Source organism: Pleurodeles waltl, chromosome 7 (assembly GCF_031143425.1).
Source record: "Pleurodeles waltl isolate 20211129_DDA chromosome 7, aPleWal1.hap1.20221129, whole genome shotgun sequence".
NCBI lineage: Eukaryota > Metazoa > Chordata > Amphibia > Caudata > Salamandridae > Pleurodeles > Pleurodeles waltl.
In genome coordinates, this window is record NC_090446.1 from 1027074899 (window position 1) to 1027098770 (window position 23872).

Sequence of the window (23872 nt, forward strand, 5' to 3'; positions counted from 1 at the left end):
CTGGATGACCACTAACCATCTCAAGCTCAACTCAAACAAAACCGAGATCATCATCTTCGGCCCCAACAAAACCACATGGGAAGACTCCTGGTGGCCCACCGCCCTAGGCCCTGCACCCACCCCCGCAAACCATGCACGCAACCTCGGCATCATCCTTGACCCCTCCCTCTCCATGACACAGCAAATCAATGCTCTAACCTCCTCCTGCTTCCACACACTCCGCACAAAATCCTTCAAATGGATTCCCCCAGAAAATAGAAAGACAGTCACCCACGCACTCATCAGCAGCAGACTGGACCACGGTAACGCCCTCTACGCCGGCACCACACTCAAACTCAAACACAAACTCCAGAGAATCCAGAACACAGCCGCACGCCTCGTCCTTGGCCTCCCCCGCCACGAACGAATCTCACCACACCTCAAATCCCTTCACTGGCTCCCCATAGACAAGAGAATCAAATCCAAGATCCTCATTCACGCACACAAATCCCTCCACAACACCGGCCCAACCTACCTCAATGAATAGTTAACTTCCACACTCCCACACGCAACCTCCGATCCGCCGATCTCGCCCTAGCCACAGTCCCCCGCATCCAACGCACCACCACAGGAGGCAGGTCTTTCTCCTACCCCACCCCCAAAACCTGGAACTCCCTCCCCACCGACCTTCGCAAAACCAAAGACCTCCTGGTCTTCAGAAAGAACCTCAAGACATGGTTGTTCGATCATTGACCCTCCCTGCCCCCCCTCACTTCCATTCCCCCTTCCCCCCCCCAGCGCCTTGAGACCCTCACGGGTGAGTAGCGCGCTCTACAAATTTATTTGATTGATTGATTGATTGATTGATAGCAGCTCCTCCTTCCTTCCTGCATGAGCTCTTAATGGGACAGTCGAAACGTTTACAGAACTGCTTCAACTGAGCTTTGGTATACCTCTCCAATTTCTCAAGGTCAAAGTCAGCTCCAACTGATGCATCTCCAGCTTGGGACATGATGAAGATTCAAAAACAAGTGCAAAGTTCCAAAGGCAGAAAAACAGGTTCCCAAATAAAGTTCCAAAGAAAGTCAATCAAGGAATCAGTAAAAAAATGAAAATAGAACAAAAAGAAAAAAAAATCAAAAGATCACCAAACAAGTAGTATGTGGTCATGTAGTGGTCTGCACTCAAAACATTAGTGTACACTTAATCACTGAATGTCAAGGACAAATACAAGTCCAAATCCCAACCGCTGATCACCAATGTTAGAAATGGGGTCTTTGGTTGACAGTCTGGTTACCCCCTGTTCAAGCAAGGACCCTCACTCTAGTCAGGGTAAAAGAGAATCACCCTCAGCTAACCCCTGCTTATCCCCTTGGTAGCTTGGCAGAGCAGTAGGCGTAACTTCAGAGTGCTAGATGTAAAATATTTGTACCAACACACACAGCAACTTAATGAAAACACTACAAAATGACACAACACAGGTTTAGAAAAATAGGAAATATTTATCTAAGCAAAACAAGACCAAAACGACAAAAATCCACAATACACAAGTCAAGTTATCAATTAAAAATCAAAAAGAGTCTTAAAGTAGTTTCAAACACACACTAACACTGTTAGCATGAAAAAGTACCTTGGGTGCGTCAAAAATAACCCCACACAGGCGAGTGAGCTTCAAAAAGGGCTTGCAATGTGTTGATTCCACTCACAGGCGGGAGCTTGCGTCATTTCTCCTTTTGCCAGGTCAGGGCATGTCATTTCTTCTCTCCGCAGGAGAGCGAATTGTCGATCTGGTCATCACTCTCGGGTACGGGCAGGCCTTGCGTTGTTTTTACACGCCCAGCAGTACTTGAGTCGGAAATCCAGCCGCACAATGATCCGAAAACTCCGCAGCGCAGGTTGCGATCTCCCAGCCTCCATCTGCGATGCTGCGCGTCATTTCTCCTGCCCCGGGCATCAATTCTTCGGTCGCGTTTCAGGCGAGCATCGATTTTTAGCTGCGGAGCTGGCGGCGAGTCTTTTCTCCGGCTGCAGATCCGAGTCCCGGCGATCTTTTCCCCGCACAGCACTCTGTGCGAAGATTTCCTTTCTTTAGGCTGCCAGCTTCTCCTTTCAGGATCCCAGAAATTGGATGGGCACCACAGGGCAGAGTAGGCGTCTCTCCAGAGACTCCAGGTGCTGGCAGAGAGAAGTCTTTGCTGTCCTTGAGACTTCAAACAACAGGAGGCAAGCTCTAAATCAAGCCCTTGGAGATTTCTTCTCAAAATGGAAGGCACACAAAGTCCAGTCTTTGCCCTCTTACTCTGGCAGAAGCAGCAACTGCAGGATGGCTCCACAAAGCACAGTCACAGGCAGGGCAGCTCTTCTTCCTCAGCTGTTCAGCTCTTCTCCAGGCAGAGGTTCCTCTTGTTTCCAGAAGGGTTTTCTAAAGTCTGTGATTTTGGGTGCCCTTCTTATACCCAATTTATCCTTTGATGTAGGCCTACTTCAAAGTAAAGTCTCTTTAGAATGGGAAATCCTGTCTTGCCCAGGCCCCAGACACTCACCAGGGGGTTGGAGACTGCATTGTGTGAGGGCAGACACAGCCCTTTCAGGTGTGAGTGACCACTCTTCCCCCCCCGCCTAGCACAGATGTCTCATCAGGATATGCAGGCTACACCCCAGCTCACTTTGTGTCACTGTCTAGTGTGAGGTGCAACCAGCTCAACTGTCAAACTGACCCAGACAGGGAATCCACAAACAGACAGAGTCACAGAAATGGTAGAAGCAAGAAAATACCAACTTTCTAAAAGTGGGATTTTCAAACACACAATCTTAAAATCAACTTCACTAAAAGATGTATTTTTAAATTGTGAGATCAGAGACCCCAAACTCCACATGTCCATCCGCTCCCAAAGGGACTCTACACTTTAATCAGATTTAAAGGTAGCCCCCATGTTAACCTATTTTGCGGTCAGGACATATAAAACACATTGCTACATGTTCTACCTCAACCATACACTGCACCCTGTCCTTGGGGCTACCTAGGGCCTACCTTACGGGTGTCTGGCATGTAAGAAAAGGGAGGGTTTAGGCCTGGCAAGTGGGTACACTTGCCAAGTCAAATTTACAGTTAAAACTGCATGAGGGTGAAGGTGTCACAGAGGTACATCTGCATTTTGAATGGTCTTCTTGTGCTGAGAGAAGGGGAGGCGGGCCACACATGCATCTGTAAAGACTGTGCCCTGGCTTCACCCAAAGGGCTCATTTATCCCCAACTGATGTCTGTAGCCTATGCTGGAGGAGAGACGGGACACTCTTAGAACCAGGTGAAACTGGTTGGAACCTCCTTTCCCCCTCTTTGTTAGAGCTTTGCAAAAGTAAGTATAAATACAGGGGGGTTTCCCCATGAAAATGAGACACACTTTACACTTTGAACATGCTTGGAACTGGGCACAGAATGCTGCTGGAGGGACTCTCCAGGAACCGCCGTGGACTGCTGCTGTGCTGATCTGTGACCTGCTGGGTCACTATGAGGAACTGCCATGGTCTGCATCCCTTTTGTGCTGGCCTGTTGTTGGGCCCTGCTGCCCTGTGCTCCATCGTTATGTCCCCAGGGGCTGGATTCTGTGGCCGCTGACTCCTGTGTCTGCCTACCCGAAGCTCATGAGGAGTGCTTCATATTTCATTATGTGTGCACCCGGTGCACGCCTCCTCACCCTCTGCTGAAGGTCCTGGAGAGCGATTTCTCTTGTTGGCAGTTTAGCGCTTGGAGAGCGCTTTATCTTTGCTGGCCCTTGTGCCTTGCGAGCGCTTCACGGGCTGCTGATATGCCAAAATCACTGCCGCGACCCAGGCAATCTTCACGCTGCCCCTGGTGCCCCGGGGGCACCACAGAGTAAAGACAGGAGTGAGCATGCTCCTAGTGGTGCCCCCGGGCCGAAGCATGCTCCGAGGCGCACACCTGGGGCATCAACAACCACCGACTTTGGCCTGATCACAGCTGCGGCCTGGGCGGGCTGCATTAAACTCATGCACAAGATCAGGTGTAGGCGAGTCATTTGGGGCTGGCAGTACGGTGGGGAGGAAGCCTCATCGGAGGTCCCCCCGCAACCATGAGGCTGCATGGTGTTGTGGATAAGAACGGGAGGGGAGGCAGCCTCATCGGAGGCCCCTCGCACTGCTGGGCCACGTTTTCTAGTTTGCCTCTGCTTCCCCTGGGAGGGCTGGTCATGGCCCTCGGGTGCCCCAGGGACGTTAGGTGCCCAGTTTGGGTGCGGGCCGCCAGGAGGGGCCCTGATACAAGTACAGAGGGGGTGCGTGCCACCCCCTCTCCAAATCATAAAACACCCCCCCGTTTGGCACCGGGGAGCGTCAGGGGCCCCCTTTTTCCTTTGTGGCACTCGAGGTGCCTTCGTCATAAAACAAACAGGTACCTTTAATGACCACATGTTTTTCTGATGTTCCTTTTACGGACAGTCTGCGAATATTGTGCTAACCTGTAGTGTTGTATGACGTGCCATATGTTTTCTGATGTTCCTCTTATGGGCATTTATCCTGAGAGTTATTTTATAACTTGCCATGTATTTCCTAATGTTCCCGGTTTGGGCATTTATGGGGATCTTGTGATGTGTGCATTATTTTTGTAACGTTTTCCTGACTACTGCTTATGATGCGGAATAATGAGTAACCTGTATGTTGTATGTGACTACTGCTCATTTCTGCAGGGTATCAGTACTGTGTAGTGTTCTGACAACTGCTTGGGTAGCAGGGTATTACTGACATTTTGTGTTTGGTCTAATAATGTTGTGTACAATACAATTTATTTTTTATATAACTTGGTGTTGTGTTTCCTTTGTGGTGGGGATAGTGTGTCATGTGTGTTGTGTGTGTTGTGCAAGTGCTTTACACATTGCCTCTGGGGTAAGCCTGACTGCTCGTGCCAAGCTACCAAGGGGGTGAGAAAGGGTTATCTTGGGTGTTTAACCCCCTCAACCACACTAGAGTGGGTTAGTTCTGCCTGGCTTAGGTGCATACCCTAGCTAACCAGAAACCCCATTTCTAACGAGCACTAATACAGAGCAACTGCGATGGGACTGACTGTGCACCAGTGTCCACTCTGCAGAAGTGATGATCTGCAATCATTTTTGGGGACTTTCATTATCAGACATTGACCCAAAAAAAGCCAGAAAAGGGAGAAAGAAGAGTGAAGAATATTGGAAAGCAGTGGCAAAATGAGATTACATTGTTTTAAAAAAAAAACGCAAGAGTGAATAAAGAGGCAAGAAGTGTTGGGTGCTTATTTTTAACTATTTGTCTAGTTTTAGCAATTAAACACTCATTGGGCCCTCGGGTAGGGATAGAATGGAGGTAACACTCATTTTACAATCTACAGATGGTAGAATTTTGACCATGAGAAATGATGGTAATACTAAAATAGGGTGTACTCCAAGGTTCAACATAGATAACTGAAATCAGTACTATGTATTGTCTGTTTTCTCCAATTAGAAAAGATTTCAGCCGTTGAGTTACAATCTGACTTTGAAGCAGAAACCAGACTAAGTTCTTCCACGGATGCAGGAATGGGAGTGACTAAAGTCCTTTACGCAACAGAGACTACTTCAACGGAAAGCACGCAGGAGGTAGGTTAGATGTAGTTGTTTAATTACGTTCCTTTTGAAATATTTGTTGATTCATGTCCCAGCATCACATTTGACCAACTTAGGGAGGAACAATCTATCACCAGGCTTGAAGAACAACGAAAGATTAACTGCATTGCATGTTTTCATGAAAAGCAACTAGTGATGCTAGAGTTGATGCTGCATCCGGAAGGTTAAACAACACATTTACATATTCTTAATGGTTTGGGCTTTTACCCACAAAGGCTATTACATTCCAAGTAGGCTGCACAGAAGCAAAAGGGAAGGGGAGTGCAATTACTATCCACAAGAAGTTCGACCACGCTGCAAGCAACATCCTAATTTAGTTTCATGCTGCAATACTGGCATTGCTATAGCTTCACACTTCTTTGCATCACATGCACATAGATGTGTTCACTAATTAGCAGTTGGGGAAGCTTTCCTGTACTCCTAGTTGTTTGTGACAGGCAAAGGCCTTTCGTAAGGTATGCAGGAGGGGTTAAGAATTAGGGGTAAATATTTAGGGCCAAAGATTAGTCTTTGAATGAAAATAGATATACACCTAGGTGAATGCATAAATCTCAGCCTAAATACAATTGTGCAGCACCAGGAGGAGATTTTCACATACTAGTATGAGTATATGTTTCCACCCCCTTTGTTGAGGGGGAGCGAGAGCACACACAATTTAATATATGAGGGTGAAGTTCAGTGGCTTACAAATAGTGACATGGACCCTGGTGGCGCTGAACTCAGCACCGCCCTGCTGATTACAACCTTGTTCTCCACCTGTCTTTTCATGGCAATTTCACCACCATGAAAAGACTGGGGGAGAACAAGTGAAGGGGCAACAAAGGGGTCCTTGCATTGCCATGCCCATAGCATGGGCAGTGCAGGGGTCCCCGGGCCCAGCACCCTTGAAATGCGCACTGTCTGGACTGCAGACAGTGCACATTTCAAGGATGCTGGTGCACATTGAGTGCAGCAACATTGCCTCGGGTTCATTAATGAGCCAGGAACAATGCTGCCACACCTTTCACACTAGGCTTTCTGCCGGTCAGCCTAGTGGAAAGTTGTAATGGGTCCGGGGTGGGGGGGACCACCAGCATCGCTGTTGTCTCCTTGTCGGGAGTTTAGCAGACGGACTCCTAATTACTTCTTAGTCAAAAGTATTTTAGGTGTATGTTAGAAATGGGGTTTTTGGTTGGCAGTCAGGTTACCTCCTGTCCAAGCAAAAGCCCTCACTCTAGTCAGGGTAAGTCACACGCTATCCAAGATTATCCTGTGCCCACCCTCTGGTAGCTTGGCACGAGCAGTCAGGCTTAACTTAGAAGGCAATGTGTAAAGCATTTGTGCAATAAATCATACAATACCACCATATAGCACCACAAAACTACACCACACAGTGTTTAGAAAAATATATAATATTTATCAGGATAATTGTAGGTCAAAAAAAGAATAAAGTTGCAATGGAAAATTGTAGAGATATCACAGGGAAGTGATATAAAGTGTCTTAAGTCTTTAGAATGCAATACAGTGTCTTTCAAGCACAAAGTACCTGGTTTCTGGTGGAAAATCTCCTCAGAGGGCCACAGGAGAAGAGATGCGTGGAAAAGGGGGTGTGTGCGTCGATTTCTCCTCAGCACACATAGACTTGCGTCGGTCTTTTCCACGCGGGGAAGTCGGGCGTCGTTTTCCGGCGCGCAGACAGTCTCTTTTTGTGGATCGCGGGGATTACCAGATGTCCCGGGTCTGTGCGTGGATTCTCCTGCTTGTTTTCCTGCTGCGCGTCGTTCTGCGGGGCTGCGCGTCGAAGTTTCGATCTCACGGTAGGCGTCGCGTCGATTTCTCCTTGGAAGTCGGGCGGCGTTGTCCTTGCGAGGCCGTGCGTCGAAAGTTTGGTCTCACGGCAGGCGTCGCGTCGATTTCTCCTTGGAAGTCGGGCGGCGTTGTCCTTGCGAGGCCGTGCGTCAAAGTTTCGCACTCACGGTGGGCATCGCGTCGATTTCTCCTGGAAAGTCGAGCGGCTTTGTCCTTGCGAGGTTGTGCGTCGAAGTCTCGATCGTCCCGAGGGCGTCGCGTCGATCAGCGTCGGTGTGCGGCGTTTTTCTCGCCGCGAAACAAGCTGTGCGTCGACATTTTCGGCGCACGGAGCGTCCAAGTGAAAGGAAGAAGTCTTTTTGGTCCTGAGACTTCAAGGAACAGGAGGCAAGCTCTATCCAAGCCCTTGGAGAGCACTTTCACAGCCAGACAAGAGTTCAGCAAGGCAGCAGGGCAACAGCAAGACAGCAGTCCTTTGTAGAAAGCAGACAGGTGAGTCCTTTGAGCAGCCAGGCAGTTCTTCTTGGCAGGATGTAGTTTCTGGTTCCGGTTTCTTCTCCAGCAAGTGTCTGATGAGGTAGGGCAGAGGCCCTGTTTTATACCCAAATGTGCCTTTGAAGTGGGGGAGACTCCAAAGAGAGGCTAAGAAGTGCACCAGGTCCCCTTTCAGTTCAATCCTGTCTGCCAGGGTCCCAGTAGGGGGTGTGGCAGTCCTTTGTGTGAGGGCAGGCCCTCCACCCTCCCAGCCCAGGAAGACCCATTCAAAATGCAGATGTATGCAAGTGAGGCTGAGTACCCTGTGTTTGGGGTGTGTCTGAGTGAATGCACAAGGAGCTGTCAACTAAACCTAGCCAGACGTGGATTGTAAGGCACAGAAGGATTTAAGTGCAAAGAAATGCTCACTTTCTAAAAGTGGCATTTCTAGAATAGTAATATTAAATCCGACTTCACCAGTCAGTAGGATTTTGTATTACCATTCTGGCCATACTAAATATGACCTCCCTGCTCCTTTCAGATCAGCAGCTGCCACTTCAACAGTGTATGAGGGCAGCCCCAATGTTAGCCTATGAAGGGAGCAGGTCTCCCAGTAGTGCAAAAACGAATTTAGGAGTTTTACACTACCAGGACATATAACTACACAGGTACATGTCCTGCCTTTTACCTACACAGCACCCTGCTCTAGGGGATACCCAGGGCACACATTAAGGGTGACTTATATGCAGAAAAAGGGGAGTTCTAGGCTTGGCAAGTACTTTTAAATGCCAAGTCGAGGTGGCAGTGAAACTGCACACCCAGGCCTAGCAATGGTAGGCCTGAGACAAGGAAAAGGGGCTACTTAAGTGGGTGGCACAATCCGTGCTGCAGGTCCACTAGTAGCATTTAATCTATATGCCCTAGGCACCTGGAGTGCACATGACTGGGGACTTATAAGTAGATTAAATAGTTCAATCAGGTATGATCCAAAGTTACCATGTTTACAGAGAGAGAGCATATACACTTTATCACTGGTTAGCAGTGGTAAAGTGCGCAGAGTCTAAAAACCAGCAAAACAGTATCCAAAAACGAGGAGGGAGGCAGGCAAAAAGTTAGGGGTGACTACCCTAAGGCTGTCAGGTCTAACATGTGTCCCCCCCAGCTGAAAGTGGGGAGAGCTACCCGACCTCCTGGGAGCTCTCATCGCTAAGGCGGAAGTACCTGGAGAGACCATCAGCATTGGCGTGGTCAACCCCTGGGCGATGTTCCACCGTAAAGTCCATCCCCTGTAGGGAAATGGACCACCTCAGAAGTTTTGGATTCTCACCCCTCATCTGCATGAGCCATCTGAGGGGTCTGTGGTCTGTCTGAACTAGGAAGTGAGTCCCAAACAGGTAGGGCCTCAGCTTCTTCAGGGCCCAGACCACAGCAAAAGCTTCTCTTTCAATAGCACTCCACATCTGTTCCCGTGGTAATAGCCTTCTGCTAATAAAGACTACCGGTTGATCTTGGCCCTCCTCATTTAGCTGTGCTAGGACTGCCCCTATGCCATGCTCTGAAGCGTCTGTCTGCACGATAAATTCCTGGGAGTAGTCAGGGGCCTTGAGCACGGGGGCCGTGCACATGGCTTCCTTTAGGGCGTCAAAGGCTTTCTGACAAGCCTCTGTCCAATTCACCAACCTAGGTTGCTTCTTGGACGTGAGTTCTGTCAAGGGGGACACAATGGTACCATAGCCCTTGACAAACCTGCGGTAGTATCCGGTGAGGCCTAAAAAGGCTCTCACCTCAGTCTGGGTTCGAGGTGGTTGCCAGGCCTTGATAGTTTCGATCTTGGCCTGGAGTGGCTGCACCTTGCCACCACCTACTAGGTGTCCCAAGTACACCACGGAACCCTGCCCAATCTGGCACTTACTAGCCTTGATGGTCAGGCCTGCCTGTTGCAGGGCCTGAAGCACCTCCTTGAGGTGGAGCAGGTGTTCCTCCCAGCTGGAACTGTAGACAGCTATGTCATCCAGGTAGGCTGCACAGAAGGCATCCTTGCCAGCCAGGACCCCGTTAACCAACCGTTGGAAGGTAGCGGGGGCATTTTTTAATCCAAACGGCATCACTCGGAACTGGTAATGGCCGTCAGGGGTGGAAAAGGCGGACCTTTCCTTAGCCCCCTCAGTCAGGGCGATCTGCCAGTACCCTGAAGTAAGATCATACGTACTCAGGAACTTGGCAGCGCCTAGCCTGTCCACGAGCTCATCAGCTCGGGGGATGGGGTGAGCATCAGTCCGGGTGACTGAGTTGAGACCCCGGTAGTCCACACAGAACCGGAGCTCTGGCTTCGCACCTGGGGCAGTAGCCTTAGGGACCAATACCACTGGGCTGGCCCAGGGACTACTGGATTTCTCAAGGACCCCTAGAGTCAACATCTTGGAGACCTCCTCCTTGATGCTGGCCTTCACCTTATCCGACAACCTGTAAATTTTGTTTTTCACAGGGAGACTGTCACCGGTGTCAATATCATGAACACAGAGGTGGGTCAGCCCAGGAGTAAGGGAGAACAGGGGGGAGAACTGCTCCAACAGCTCATAACAGTCTCCTTTCTGATTTAGAGTCAGGGTGCCAGACAGAATGACCCCCCTTACTGACCCATCACCTTCTTGGGCAGAGAGGAGGTCGGGGAGAGGTTCACTCTCCTCTTCCGTTCCTTCATCTGTGACCAGAAGCATGTTGATCTCCGACCTCTCACAATGAGCTTTTAGTCGGTTCACATGGAGCACCCTTAGGGGATTCCTAGGGGTTTTGAGGTCCACTAGGTAAGTGGCCTCCCCTTTCCGCTCCTTTATTTCAAATGGGCCAGACCAGCGGTCCTGGAGAGCTCTGGGCTCTACTGGCTCCATTACCCACACTTTGTCTCCAGGTTGAAACTCTACCAGGGTGGCCTTCTGGTCATACCATTGTTTCATCACCTCTTGACTGGCCTCAAGGTTATCTTGGGCTTCTTTCCAGAAGCGGGTCATCTGGTTGCGGAGGGCCAACATATAGCTGACCACATCCTGAGGGGGTGCCTTTGGAGCTTTCTCCAATCCCTCCTGGACAATGCTTAAGGGTCCCCTGACAGGGTACCCATAGAGAAGTTCAAAGGGACTGAACCCTACCCCTCTCTGGGGGACCTCTCTGTAAGCAAAGAGAAGGCATGGTAAGAGGACGTCCCACTTACGCCTCATGGCCTCAGGAAGGCCACCAATCATGCCTTTCAGGGTCTTGTTGAATCTCTCCACAAGACCGTTCGTCTGGGGGTGATAGGGTGTGGTGAACTTGTAAGTTACACCACACGCATCCCACAGCGACTTCATGTATGCGGACATGAAGTTAGTGCCTCTGTCAGACACTATTTCCTTGGGGAACCCCACACGGGTAAATATCCCCATCAGGGTTCTGGCCACCACCGGTGCAGTTACTGTCCTTAGAGGGATTGCCTCTGGGTAACGGGTGGCATGGTCCACCAAAACCAGGATGAACCTGTTGCCTAAGGCAGTTTTGGGGTCCAAGGGGCCAACAATGTCGATGCCCACCCTTTCAAAGGGGGTGCCAACGACAGGAAGTGGAATCAGGGGGGTTTTAACCCTTTTTCCTGCTTTACCACTGGCCTGGCAGGTAGGACAGGATCTGCAGAACTTGTCTGAGTGTGTCCTCATTTTGGGCCAATATAAGTGGGTGACAAGCCTGTTAAAGGTCTTGCCCTGCCCCAAATGTCCTGCCAGGGGAATGTCGTGAGCCAGACCCAGTAGGAAGGTTCGGTAACATTGGGGGACCACCAGCACACGTGCTGCCCCAAAGCCCGGAACCTTAGGCTCACTGTAAAGGAGATCATTCTCCCAATATAGGTGGTGATCGCCAGAGGCGTCGCCGGCTGCCTGGTTTGAGGCTTGTTTCCTCAAACCTTCTAGAGTGGGACATTCTTTCTGCGCCTTGCAGAAGTCCTCCCTGGTGGGTCCACCCTCAACTTGCCAACCAGCAAGCTCAGGTAAGTCACCTAGGGCGGCGATGTCTTCCCCAGTTGGCTCGGAAGCCTCCTCCTCAGGAGCCCCGTCAGCCACTGTGGGAACAGCGGGGGCCGGTTTCCCGCACCCCTGGTCCCTCCTCCTGGCAGCTCTCTGGGCCATCGTTCCAGGCTCCAGATGCCCTTGACTTCCCTCTCGGTCAGCCATGGACCGTGTGGTCATGCAGACCCACTCAGGTAACCCTAACATCTCCAGGTGAGACCTGAGCTCCACTTCTTTCCAAGCAGTGTGCTCAAGGTCATTGCCTAACAGACAATCTACAGGCATGGCAGGACTCACAGCTACTTTCAGAGTACCAGAGACCCCCCCCCACTCAAAGGGAACCAGAGCCACCGGTAGGTGACTCTCGCGATTGTCAGCTACTCTGACCTGGTGGAATGTATTAGGCATTATCTGCTCTGCTGACACCAGCTGACTCTTGATAGTAGTCATACTGACTCCTGTGTCACGCAGAGCCTCCACCCTCTGCCCATCAATGGTGACCCACTGCCGGTACTTGGAAGTATTTCTAGGCATGTGTGCCTTGGGCACCATTTCTCCTTCTCCCAGGGACACTAGGGAAATCTCTACCTGTTCCCCAAAGCTAGTTGGGTCCATCTCCCCCCCGAGTGCTACACTAGTCAACCCAGGTGCCTGTCCGGTAGTGGACGGTGCCCTCTTGGGGCACTGAGGATCGCCTTTGTAGTGACCATATTGGTAACATTCCATGCATTTGGGGCTAGATTTTCCTGACTTGTCAAATGTCCCTGGCTTTCTCCCAAATTTGGAAAAGGAAGGGTTGCCACCCCCTCCCTGGGAATTCTTTTGGGGGCCTTTAGAGAGTTCCTTATCTGTAAGTTTATCTCCCCCCTCTTTCTTCTGTTGGGAACCCTGACCACCTTTGTGGGAGTCCCCCCCAGGTACCTTTTTGGACACTCTGGTGCTAACCCAGAGGTCCGCCTCCTCAGCAAGCTTCCTGGGATCAGTCAGCTTACTATCCACTAGGTGCTGGCGCAAATCTGTATAAGTAACATTAAGCATATGCTCTCTCAGGATCAAATCATATAAACTTTTATAATCTGCTACTTTGTTGCCCCGCACCCATCCATTCAGTGCCTTACTAGAGAAATCAAAGAAATCTACCCATGTTTGTGTGGTTTGTTTGGTGCTGTCCCTGAACCTCTGACGGTATCCCTCAGGGGTCAGCCCAAACTTGGCAAGTAAAGTGGCTTTCTGGAGTGGGTATGTGTTTTGATCCGGTGGATCCAATGTGAGAAGTGTGTCCCTCCCCAATGGCGGCACATAACCCCACATAGCTACCCCCCATTGCCCTTCAGGAACCTCATGAGCCCTTAGTGCAACTTCATAAGCAGCTAACCATTTATCTATGTCATCTCCCACCACAAAACTGGGCACCACATTTTTGGGTATACGAACCTTCTTTTCTCCAGCAGGTCCTGTCTGTATGCTGCCACCATTATTGCTGGATTCAGACTGTCTTGCCTTGATCTCCAGCTCCTTGAGACTCAGTTCATGAGCCAACAATAGTTTCTTTTCAGCCAAAGCTCTTTCAGCTTCCACTTGTTTGGCTGCTCTTTCAGCTTCTGCTTGTTTGGCTGCCCTTTCAGCTTCTGCTTGAATCTGTTTGGCTGTCCTTTCAGCTTCAATCTGTTTGGCTGCTCTTTCAGCCTCAGCTTGTTTGGCTTCTCTTTCTGCCCTCCTCTCCTCCTGTTGCGCCTCAATTTTCAGTTTTGCCATTTGCAATTGGAACTCCCTTTCCTCTCTCCTTTCCTCTGCGGTCAGGCTTTGCATGGAGACACTGCTCCCTGGTCTGGAAGGGTGCACAATTGCAGTGGTAACACCATCCATAGATAGTGAAAATCCTTCTGAGGGGCCATTTTCTGGCTCCCCTTCCTCATCATCCTCTAAATGGGCTTCTGCCCAGGCCCTCAGCGCCACTTGAAAGTCCTCCTTTCTGCAGGCCCCTTGGGTGGGTACCCTCAATGCCCTGCAGAATCCTCTTATTTGTTTGACCGTGTATGTATCCAACTGGACTAGGTCAAAGTCCCCTGTCTGAGACCCAGTCAGAGACATGTTGAGTGAGGATTTAGTTTTTGAAAATTGTCAGGAAAAAACGGATTTTCAAAAAGAGATAAAAACCAAGTTGACCTTCAACTGTGGGTAGGTAGTGAGATACTTAGCTACTGTATGTCACTGCACAAATACAAGTCCTATCCTCACCGCTGATCACCAATGTTAGAAATGGGGTTTTTGGTTGGCAGTCAGGTTACCTCCTGTCCAAGCAAAAGCCCTCACTCTAGTCAGGGTAAGTCACACGCTATCCAAGATTATCCTGTGCCCACCCTCTGGTAGCTTGGCACGAGCAGTCAGGCTTAACTTAGAAGGCAATGTGTAAAGCATTTGTGCAATAAATCATACAATACCACCATATAGCACCACAAAACTACACCACACAGTGTTTAGAAAAATATATAATATTTATCAGGATAATTGTAGGTCAAAAAAAGAATAAAGTTGCAATGGAAAATTGTAGAGATATCACAGGGAAGTGATATAAAGTGTCTTAAGTCTTTAGAATGCAATACAGTGTCTTTCAAGCACAAAGTACCTGGTTTCTGGTGGAAAATCTCCTCAGAGGGCCACAGGAGAAGAGATGCGTGGAAAAGGGGGTGTGTGCGTCGATTTCTCCTCAGCACACATAGACTTGCGTCGGTCTTTTCCACGCGGGGAAGTCGGGCGTCGTTTTCCGGCGCGCAGACAGTCTCTTTTTGTGGATCGCGGGGATTACCAGATGTCCCGGGTCTGTGCGTGGATTCTCCTGCTTGTTTTCCTGCTGCGCGTCGTTCTGCGGGGCTGCGCGTCGAAGTTTCGATCTCACGGTAGGCGTCGCGTCGATTTCTCCTTGGAAGTCGGGCGGCGTTGTCCTTGCGAGGCCGTGCGTCGAAAGTTTGGTCTCACGGCAGGCGTCGCGTCGATTTCTCCTTGGAAGTCGGGCGGCGTTGTCCTTGCGAGGCCGTGCGTCAAAGTTTCGCACTCACGGTGGGCATCGCGTCGATTTCTCCTGGAAAGTCGAGCGGCTTTGTCCTTGCGAGGTTGTGCGTCGAAGTCTCGATCGTCCCGAGGGCGTCGCGTCGATCAGCGTCGGTGTGCGGCGTTTTTCTCGCCGCGAAACAAGCTGTGCGTCGAAATTTTCGGCGCACGGAGCGTCCAAGTGAAAGGAAGAAGTCTTTTTGGTCCTGAGACTTCAAGGAACAGGAGGCAAGCTCTATCCAAGCCCTTGGAGAGCACTTTCACAGCCAGACAAGAGTTCAGCAAGGCAGCAGGGCAACAGCAAGACAGCAGTCCTTTGTAGAAAGCAGACAGGTGAGTCCTTTGAGCAGCCAGGCAGTTCTTCTTGGCAGGATGTAGTTTCTGGTTCCGGTTTCTTCTCCAGCAAGTGTCTGATGAGGTAGGGCAGAGGCCCTGTTTTATACCCAAATGTGCCTTTGAAGTGGGGGAGACTCCAAAGAGAGGCTAAGAAGTGCGCCAGGTCCCCTTTCAGTTCAATCCTGTCTGCCAGGGTCCCAGTAGGGGGTGTGGCAGTCCTTTGTGTGAGGGCAGGCCCTCCACCCTCCCAGCCCAGGAAGACCCATTCAAAATGCAGATGTATGCAAGTGAGGCTGAGTACCCTGTGTTTGGGGTGTGTCTGAGTGAATGCACAAGGAGCTGTCAACTAAACCTAGCCAGACGTGGATTGTAAGGCACAGAAGGATTTAAGTGCAAAGAAATGCTCACTTTCTAAAAGTGGCATTTCTAGAATAGTAATATTAAATCCGACTTCACCAGTCAGTAGGATTTTGTATTACCATTCTGGCCATACTAAATATGACCTCCCTGCTCCTTTCAGATCAGCAGCTGCCACTTCAACAGTGTATGAGGGCAGCCCCAATGTTAGCCTATGAAGGGAGCAGGTCTCCCAGTAGTGCAAAAACGAATTTAGGAGTTTTACACTACCAGGACATATAACTACACAGGTACATGTCCTGCCTTTTACCTACACAGCACCCTGCTCTAGGGGATACCCAGGGCACACATTAAGGGTGACTTATATGCAGAAAAAGGGGAGTTCTAGGCTTGGCAAGTACTTTTAAATGCCAAGTCGAGGTGGCAGTGAAACTGCACACCCAGGCCTAGCAATGGTAGGCCTGAGACAAGGAAAAGGGGCTACTTAAGTGGGTGGCACAATCCGTGCTGCAGGTCCACTAGTAGCATTTAATCTATATGCCCTAGGCACCTGGAGTGCACATGACTGGGGACTTATAAGTAGATTAAATAGTTCAATCAGGTATGATCCAAAGTTACCATGTTTACAGAGAGAGAGCATATACACTTTATCACTGGTTAGCAGTGGTAAAGTGCGCAGAGTCTAAAAACCAGCAAAACAGTATCCAAAAACGAGGAGGGAGGCAGGCAAAAAGTTAGGGGTGACTACCCTAAGGCTGTCAGGTCTAACAGTGTAAATTTGCCAAATGTAGTTTCTGGGAAGGGTGAGGTGAGCTGTGTTTGTGTATATGACATTCATTGTGTTATGGTGTGTCTTTGAGCGTATCTAGAGTAGTTTCTAGATGAATCTGAATTGTGGGTTTTATAATCCATCATCAATTTGCATGTTTGCAATTTTCTATCAAACATCTGTTATTTTTACATGTTTGTAATGTGCTTTATATATGCTTCCATTTTCTTACGATAATGGCATTACTCCTAGTCCTACTCCCTCGCCTTCCTTTTAACCAATGAGGCCTCCCGCCTCCCCTCTAGACCCTCCCTTCCCCTTTCAAAACCCCCCCCCACCCTTATCCCCTCCTGTACAAAAACCAAGCCCAAGCTGCAACTCGGACAGTCCGTACCGGGAGGGTGGGAGGGAACGGAAAAGGAAGGCGAGGGAGTAGGACTAGGAGTAATGCCATTATCGTAAGAAAATGGAAGCATTACCTCCCGTCCCTCCCTCGCCTTCCTTTTAACCAATGAGACATAGCAAGAAAACACACAGGAGACGGACATCGAGTTGCAAGACCTTTATTTAATATCCTGCACCAAGAACATCCCAAACATTATCTCATAGAGGATAAGACCCGGTGACCTAACACCGACTCCAAACTACCCAAGTCCGACAGCCTATAATGACGCACAAACGTCGAAGGAGAAGCCCAAGTGGCGGCCCTGCAAATTTCCACCACGGAAGTCCCCTGAAGCTCCGCCACCGTAGCCGCCATGCCTCTGGTAGATCTCCCCTGAATCCCTTGAGGAGGAACCACCTCTTTCAAGGAATAGGCCAACAGAATTAAAGATCGAACCCACCGACTCAAGGAAGCCGTGGAAGGTTTCTCACCTTTGCGAGCCGGACCAAAATTAACAAACAGTGAATCCCCTTTACGAAAAGGAGCCACCACCCGCAGATACTCCAACAAAACCCTGCGCACATCCAACGAATGCAAACGGACCTCCTCCCTTGAGGAGGGATTCGGACAAAATGAAGGAAGGATGACCTCCTGCCGGGAATGGAACGAAGAATTGACTTTAGGAATAAAGGAAGGTACCGGAACCAGAACCACCCGATCGTGAAAAATCTTACAAAAAGGAAAGGAACAAGCCAATGCCCCCAATTCCCCCAACCGACGAGCCGAAGTAATGGCTACCAAAAAGAATGTCTTCAAAGATAGATGGCGCAAATCACAGTCCCCCAAAGGTTCAAAAGGGGGCTCCGTCAACACATCCAAAACCAAGGACAGATCCCATGAAGGAAAAGAACGTACCGGGCGAGGAAATAAATTAACAAGCCCTTGAAAAAATCTCGGCATCAAGCGCCCTTCATCCTGAAGATTACGCCATGGTCCTCTGAATGCCTGAATAGCCGCCCACTGCACCCGAAGAGATGCCACTGACAACCCTAAATGAGCACCGTCCTGCAGGAACTGCATCACCTCAAAGATAGAAGCGCAGGTAGGATCTAACTCACGACTTAAGCACCATGACGAAAACACCTTCCACTGTCTACCATAAGAAAGTAAAGTGGAACGTCTCCTCGAAGCCAGCAATGTAGAACTCAAAGCTACCGGCACCCCCAGACCTGTCAATCCCCGTCGTTCAACTTCCAGGCCGTCAAGTGTAACCTTCTCAATGACCCCAATGGGAGGCAGGGAAACTCCAGGGGAGACGGACAAAGAGGCAGAGGCCACATCCTCCCGTCCGCCATCAGCCTCAACAAGGGGAACCAATTCGCCCTCGGCCAAAGTGGCGCAATTAGGACAACCCTGGACCCCAGATCCCTCACACGTAACAGAAACGCCCTGAGTAGTTGAAAAGGAGGGAATGCATACAAAAGGCCTTGCGGCCAAGGACATGACATCCCGTCCACCTCCCATGCTTGGGGACATCGAAACCGGGAGCAGAAGCGATCCACCTTCGCATTCCCTACTGACGCAAACACATCCAGCACTGGAAGACCCCAAAGCCGAACCAGATGCTGAAACAGAGACTTCCGGAGAGAGAAAAGTTGAGAGGAAGGAATCACTCTGCTCAGCCGATCCGCCCGAACATTCACCACCCCCCGAATGTACGTAGCCCTGAGAGAAGGAACCCACTCCTGAGCCCACACAAAAATCTCCCTGACTAGATTGAACAGAGCCCTTGACCTGGTCCCTCCTTGCCGATTGACATAAGCCTTGGCCACTAAGTTGTCTGTGCGAACCAGAACCGCCGAACCTGAAAATGGACCAGAGCCAGGAATACTGCCCGCAATTCGCGCCAATTCGACGACCGACTCGCCTCCCGAGGGGACCAAAACCCCTGAATCTGAGCCGACCCCATCCATGCCCCCCAACCGGAGAGGCTGGCATCCGTCGTCACCACCACGGGTCTCAGAGGCGATAAAGAAACCCCTATCCTCAGGTGGTCTGCATCCAACCACCATTGCAACTCTCTGTGAATCAATCCGGACCCTGGAACCCTGTCCTTCAGAGAACCGGACCCTGGTGTCCACCTTCTCAAGAACCATGTCATCAAGCACAGGAGATGGAAACGTGCCCAAGGAACCAGAAATATCACCGACGCCAAATGACCCTGCAGACGCAACCATAGAAGAGCTCGGGGAGCAGACTGCAACAATACCTTCTTTACCAAAGCCTGTAGGACACCCAACCGTTTTTCTGACACAGTCACCAACCCAAGAAGAGTCTGAAACCGAGCTCCCAGAAAAACCAGATCCTGGGACGGCACTAAGTCTGACTTCTCCCAATTGATTAAAAACCCGTGGTTTTGCAGGACCCCCAGAACATGGACCACCTGCTTCTGCAAAAGGTCTCGTGATTGGGCATGAATCAAAATGTCGTCTAGATAAGGATGCAGAAATACCCCTTCTGAATGAAGCAAAGCCACTAGAGGAGCCAGCACCTTTGTGAAAATTCGAGGAGAAGATTTTAGACCGAAAGGCAGAACGCAAAACTGATAATGGTCCTGACCCACAGCAAACCTCAGGAACTTTTGAGAGGATCTTGCCACCGGTACGTGTAGGTAAGCATCCTGCAGATCCAGTGACACCAGAAAGTCCCCGTGTCTGACCAATGGAAAAATAGTCTGAATGGACAGCATGCGGAAATGCACTGTCCTGATCCAGGTATTCACCTCCTTTAGATTGAGCACCGGCCGAAATCCCCCTGAAACTTTCTGCACAAGAAACAAGACCGAATAAGTGCCCTGACCCCGCTCGTCTAGCGGAACGTGGGAAATGGCCCCCTTGACCAGTAAGTCCCGCACTCCGTCCAATAATGCTCTTCTCCGTGACCCCTCTGAAGGCAGAGGTGTGGGACGTACCCCTGAATCTGGAGGAACCACCACAAAATCTATGACATAACCATTGGCCACAATGTCTAGTACCCAATGATCGTTTACACTGTCCTTCCAAGCCGAAAGAAAGTGACTCAGTCTTCCCCCAACCGGCCCTCTGCCAGGCCCACAGTGATTGTCAGGACCCCTTCTTGAAACCACCCCGGGTCGCAGGAGCAGACTTCTTAGGTGAAAAACGCGGCTGAAAACGCCGTTTCCTAAATGAAAAGGATTTAGCATCCCTAGTAGGAGAAGATCTGGAATGTTTCTTCCACCCTTTACTCGAAGAAGAACCCCCTTTATAAGGTAAGGCATGCTTCCGTTCCTTAAAAGCCTTGGAAAGCATGGATGGCAATTGTTCTCCAAACAAGGTACGACCTTCAAACGGCAGTCTCAACAAGGCCGCCTTTTCCCCCGGATCAGCCTTCCAGGAACGCAACCAGAGGGACCTACGAGCCCCAATCAAAGACCCAGATGCCAGAGCCGAAGTACGGACCACATCCGAAGACACATCAGCCAACAATCTGGCCTGCTGCTCCATACCAGCCAGGAGCTCCGAACATTCCGCCCCTTCCTGTACAGCCACCGCCAGTTTATCAAAGTCTTGAACCAATGACTGTGACGCATATGCAGAATAAATCCCTGCCCTCAGCGCCAGATTTTCCGCAGCAAAAGCCCTCTTAAGACCCGAATCCACTTTACGGTCAGTGGCATCCGTAGGCACACAATCCTCCGGATTGACTGCCGTTTTGCCAATCAGAGTAGCCAAAATAGAGTCCAGGCGTACTGAAGGAGGCAAAACCTCCTCACCCTCAAGTAAGTAAAGTTTCTGAAGGAATCGTGGAACCTGAGCCTTATCCACATCCTTCCACTCACGAAACACCATATCCCTCACAGGTCCCTGAAAAGGCATGGCAAACTTTGAAGGTGTCTTATATTGAGGAAATAAATGAGAATCCGAGTCTGCAGGTTGAAACACTGGGAAACCCAAATTGTCCCGAACATGTGCCATCACTTCCCACATATCTTCTCTGGAAACATATTTCCCCCCAGATGACGTCGATGGGGCCTCATCCTCACTCTCCGATGAGGATTTCCTAGTTGCTACCGATGAATGCTCACATTTAGACTGACCAGTCCTGGCCACGCCTGCTTGTAGTGCCCTGGTCACCGCCACCTCAATCATATCCTGAACCTCCTCTCTGGACATGAGGGGAGTACCCCTGCCAGGTACCTGTGAGTTCTCCGGAGTAGTAATGCTAGCCTCACCCCCCTCCTCCTCCGAGGAAGAAGAGACAATCCTACGTCTCTTTGCTGGAACTTTAGGCATGGTAAACAAATAATCACTGACTGGAACCCCAAAAAACTACCCTCTATATAGGCACCTGGTCCTCCCCCCAATCAGGGCTCCACCAATCCCTAAAGAGGTCACCTATTTCATCAAAATACATAAAAACCACGGGCCGAACGCCCGTCCTACCTGAGAGCATCTCAGAGTTGAAGTCCCTCGGTTCCCCGCGGCTCCGCGGCGCTGAAACCCGGAAATCAACGTCCCAGCCACAGAGGGCCGGCTGACCCCGTCAGCCGGCCTCCAGGCCACGCCTCTCGAGCAACCATGCTGCTCGTTCAAGACGCGACCCAGCCGTAGCACTCCTCGCGGAGCTCCGCGTCCCGAGGAGTGCCTCCATCGACGACCTCCAGGCCCCGCCGTGCAGGTAAGAAAAGGGAAAGAAAACCGTCTAGCGTGGGCTAGACAAAAGAACAGGAGGGGATAAGGGTGGGGGGGGGTTTTGAAAGGGGAAGGGAGGGTCTAGAGGGGAGGCGGGAGGCCTCATTGGTTAAAAGGAAGGCGAGGGAGGGACGGGAGGTAATGTCTGATATATTGCAGACATAACTGTTTTTTTTTTTTTACAATAATTGCATTTCGTTTTCACATTTCATAAGTGTGGTGTATGTGTGTGTATAACATTTCTAAATTTAAAAGGCTTTTTTTTACATTTGTTTTATTTTTTCATTTATTTCATTTTTAATGTGTTTTGTTTTTACTATGTTTTATAAACTTGATAATGTAAAGAGCACGGATGTATGGAATGTCTAAAGTTACATGGGCATTTATTTATTTGTAGGTGTTGGGTTTGTGCTGTAGTGTTATTCCTTTTCTCCAGTGATTTGTATGTGATTCCCTTACAGCTAACTGTGAGGTGTGGCTTGGCTAGGGTAGAATTGAGCCTGTTGGGCTGTAGGCCACTGTGGATGTAACGACTGTCAATTGTAACTGGATGTATTTGCATGTCCCATTTTGTGTTCCTTCTCAATTTTTACTCTTACTGTATAGTATAAATTGCAGATTTCCAGTTACTTCCTCTTTTCACTCCTATATCTACACCTAAATCATAAAACTACTTGTAGAGAGTTCTACGCACTTGAGATGGAGAACTCTGCACACATGTACAAGACATACGTATGGTGTAGATGTACACCCATACCTATGTTAATTTAATTGCTTTTATTAGACGTAGAGAAGTATTAATTCACATTCTACTATTTGCCTTCTGAGGATTGGGCCGAAGGTGTACAAGGTTTGTACTTGTCCCTGGGCCATATTGAGAAACTATACTTTTTGAAGCTAAGACCAACGTTGTCTGATCGTGAGAAATAGAGACATATCTTTTTATGCTGAATGCGAAGACAGTTAAGGGTGCTGGAAGACCATTTATATCGATACAAGATCATCTGTGGCAATACAATGTGTGTTCGACTTATGTTATTGTATTATTTAACTGTGGTTGAAACAATAAACAGAATTAAAAAAAAAAGTCTTGCATTTCAACACGGTGGCAGCAACAGACTAGTATGAACCAGGATAGACGCTTCCCACTTACTCATGCCATCAAAAATAACAAGCCTTCAAAAATAACAATCAATGTCTTTTGCCACCAAGGGCCCATTTCAGCTTTTGAAAATAAACTTTAATTTTAATGTTTTTCACGTTATTCACATACTGAAGTACATGCTAGGAAAATGTTGAGTTGTAAAGCACACACTGCCAGCAGATGTTTCATTTGAGAAATACTGCAGAATCAGGATACCACCAACTCATGTGATTTTTGTTTCTGTGGGAGGGGTGAGCTGACAAAGATGTCAGCACATACCATTGTTTCTTTTGTCCCTTGGAGAGGGGTGATCTATTGCTGAACGCATTTGCCTCCTTAAGGCAACAGTGGAAGGATACAGCTCTGCTTATGTGAGAACGAAATTCTCCTGGGCGGGACAAACATACGAATAGGCAGGAAATACGTCAAATTAAGAACATAGATTTTTGGAAGAAAAAAAAGTCAACCAGTCATTAGCACCGTGTTGACACAAAGCTCACGCTAAACTTATGTTATATAATGGAAGCAATAGGTCTGGGATAAGCGGTAAAAGCTGTGTGTAGCGAGATCCAAAAATAAAGGTGTTGTTTATCCCATCAAATTATTTTTATGGCACAATTTCTTATACTTTTCTAAGAGAAACACACCTTGGACTTCAACTTCCCAAATATGGCTGCAAAGAGTGAGTATGGTTGGCTAAATTGAACACTAAGCAAGCATTTGCAATGCAACAGGTCTCGCGTTTGATCGTGTTAGAGCTAATAGCGTTGTAAACTCCTAACCGGACTTTTCATTCGTAGTGAAACCTATCGGCACAAGTGCAATCATGGACGTAACCAGAAAAATTGCAATTAACTGTGTAATAGGGTCGATATTATGCAAAGCGCTTGACTTCTGCCAAGCAAGATCGTGCTGTGAAAATAGAGAAAAAGTAGTCCACAAACTGGTCAGAAAACAGCGAGCCTCGTATGTTTTCTGTACTTGGTCGATGCGCTCGAGGAGGGCTAACCACCAGAAAAGGCATGAGGTATGCGTGCCTTCCACTAATGAAATCAAGCTGATTCTAATAGGCAAGCCCACAAACCAATGAAAGACACTGACGTGATGTGGACCGGGCTCCAAGCCCTTTTTAATTCCTAAAGCATCTCGCTAGCGAAACTCATGCGCGAGTGCATGCGACTCAGGCTCGACCCTAAAGAGG

The 23872-nt window shown here is 49.3% G+C and overlaps 1 protein-coding gene across 1 annotated transcript in view; it reads left to right on the forward strand.

The window, feature by feature from the left end:
* The window catches only part of LOC138245864 (cilia- and flagella-associated protein 337-like), a 1005044-nt gene that overhangs the window by 880841 nt on the left and 100331 nt on the right, over nt 1-23872 (forward strand). Inside the window, 1 exon segment of the mRNA XM_069199842.1 lies at nt 5464-5597. Within this exon segment, the coding sequence (XP_069055943.1) occupies nt 5464-5597 (134 nt within the window).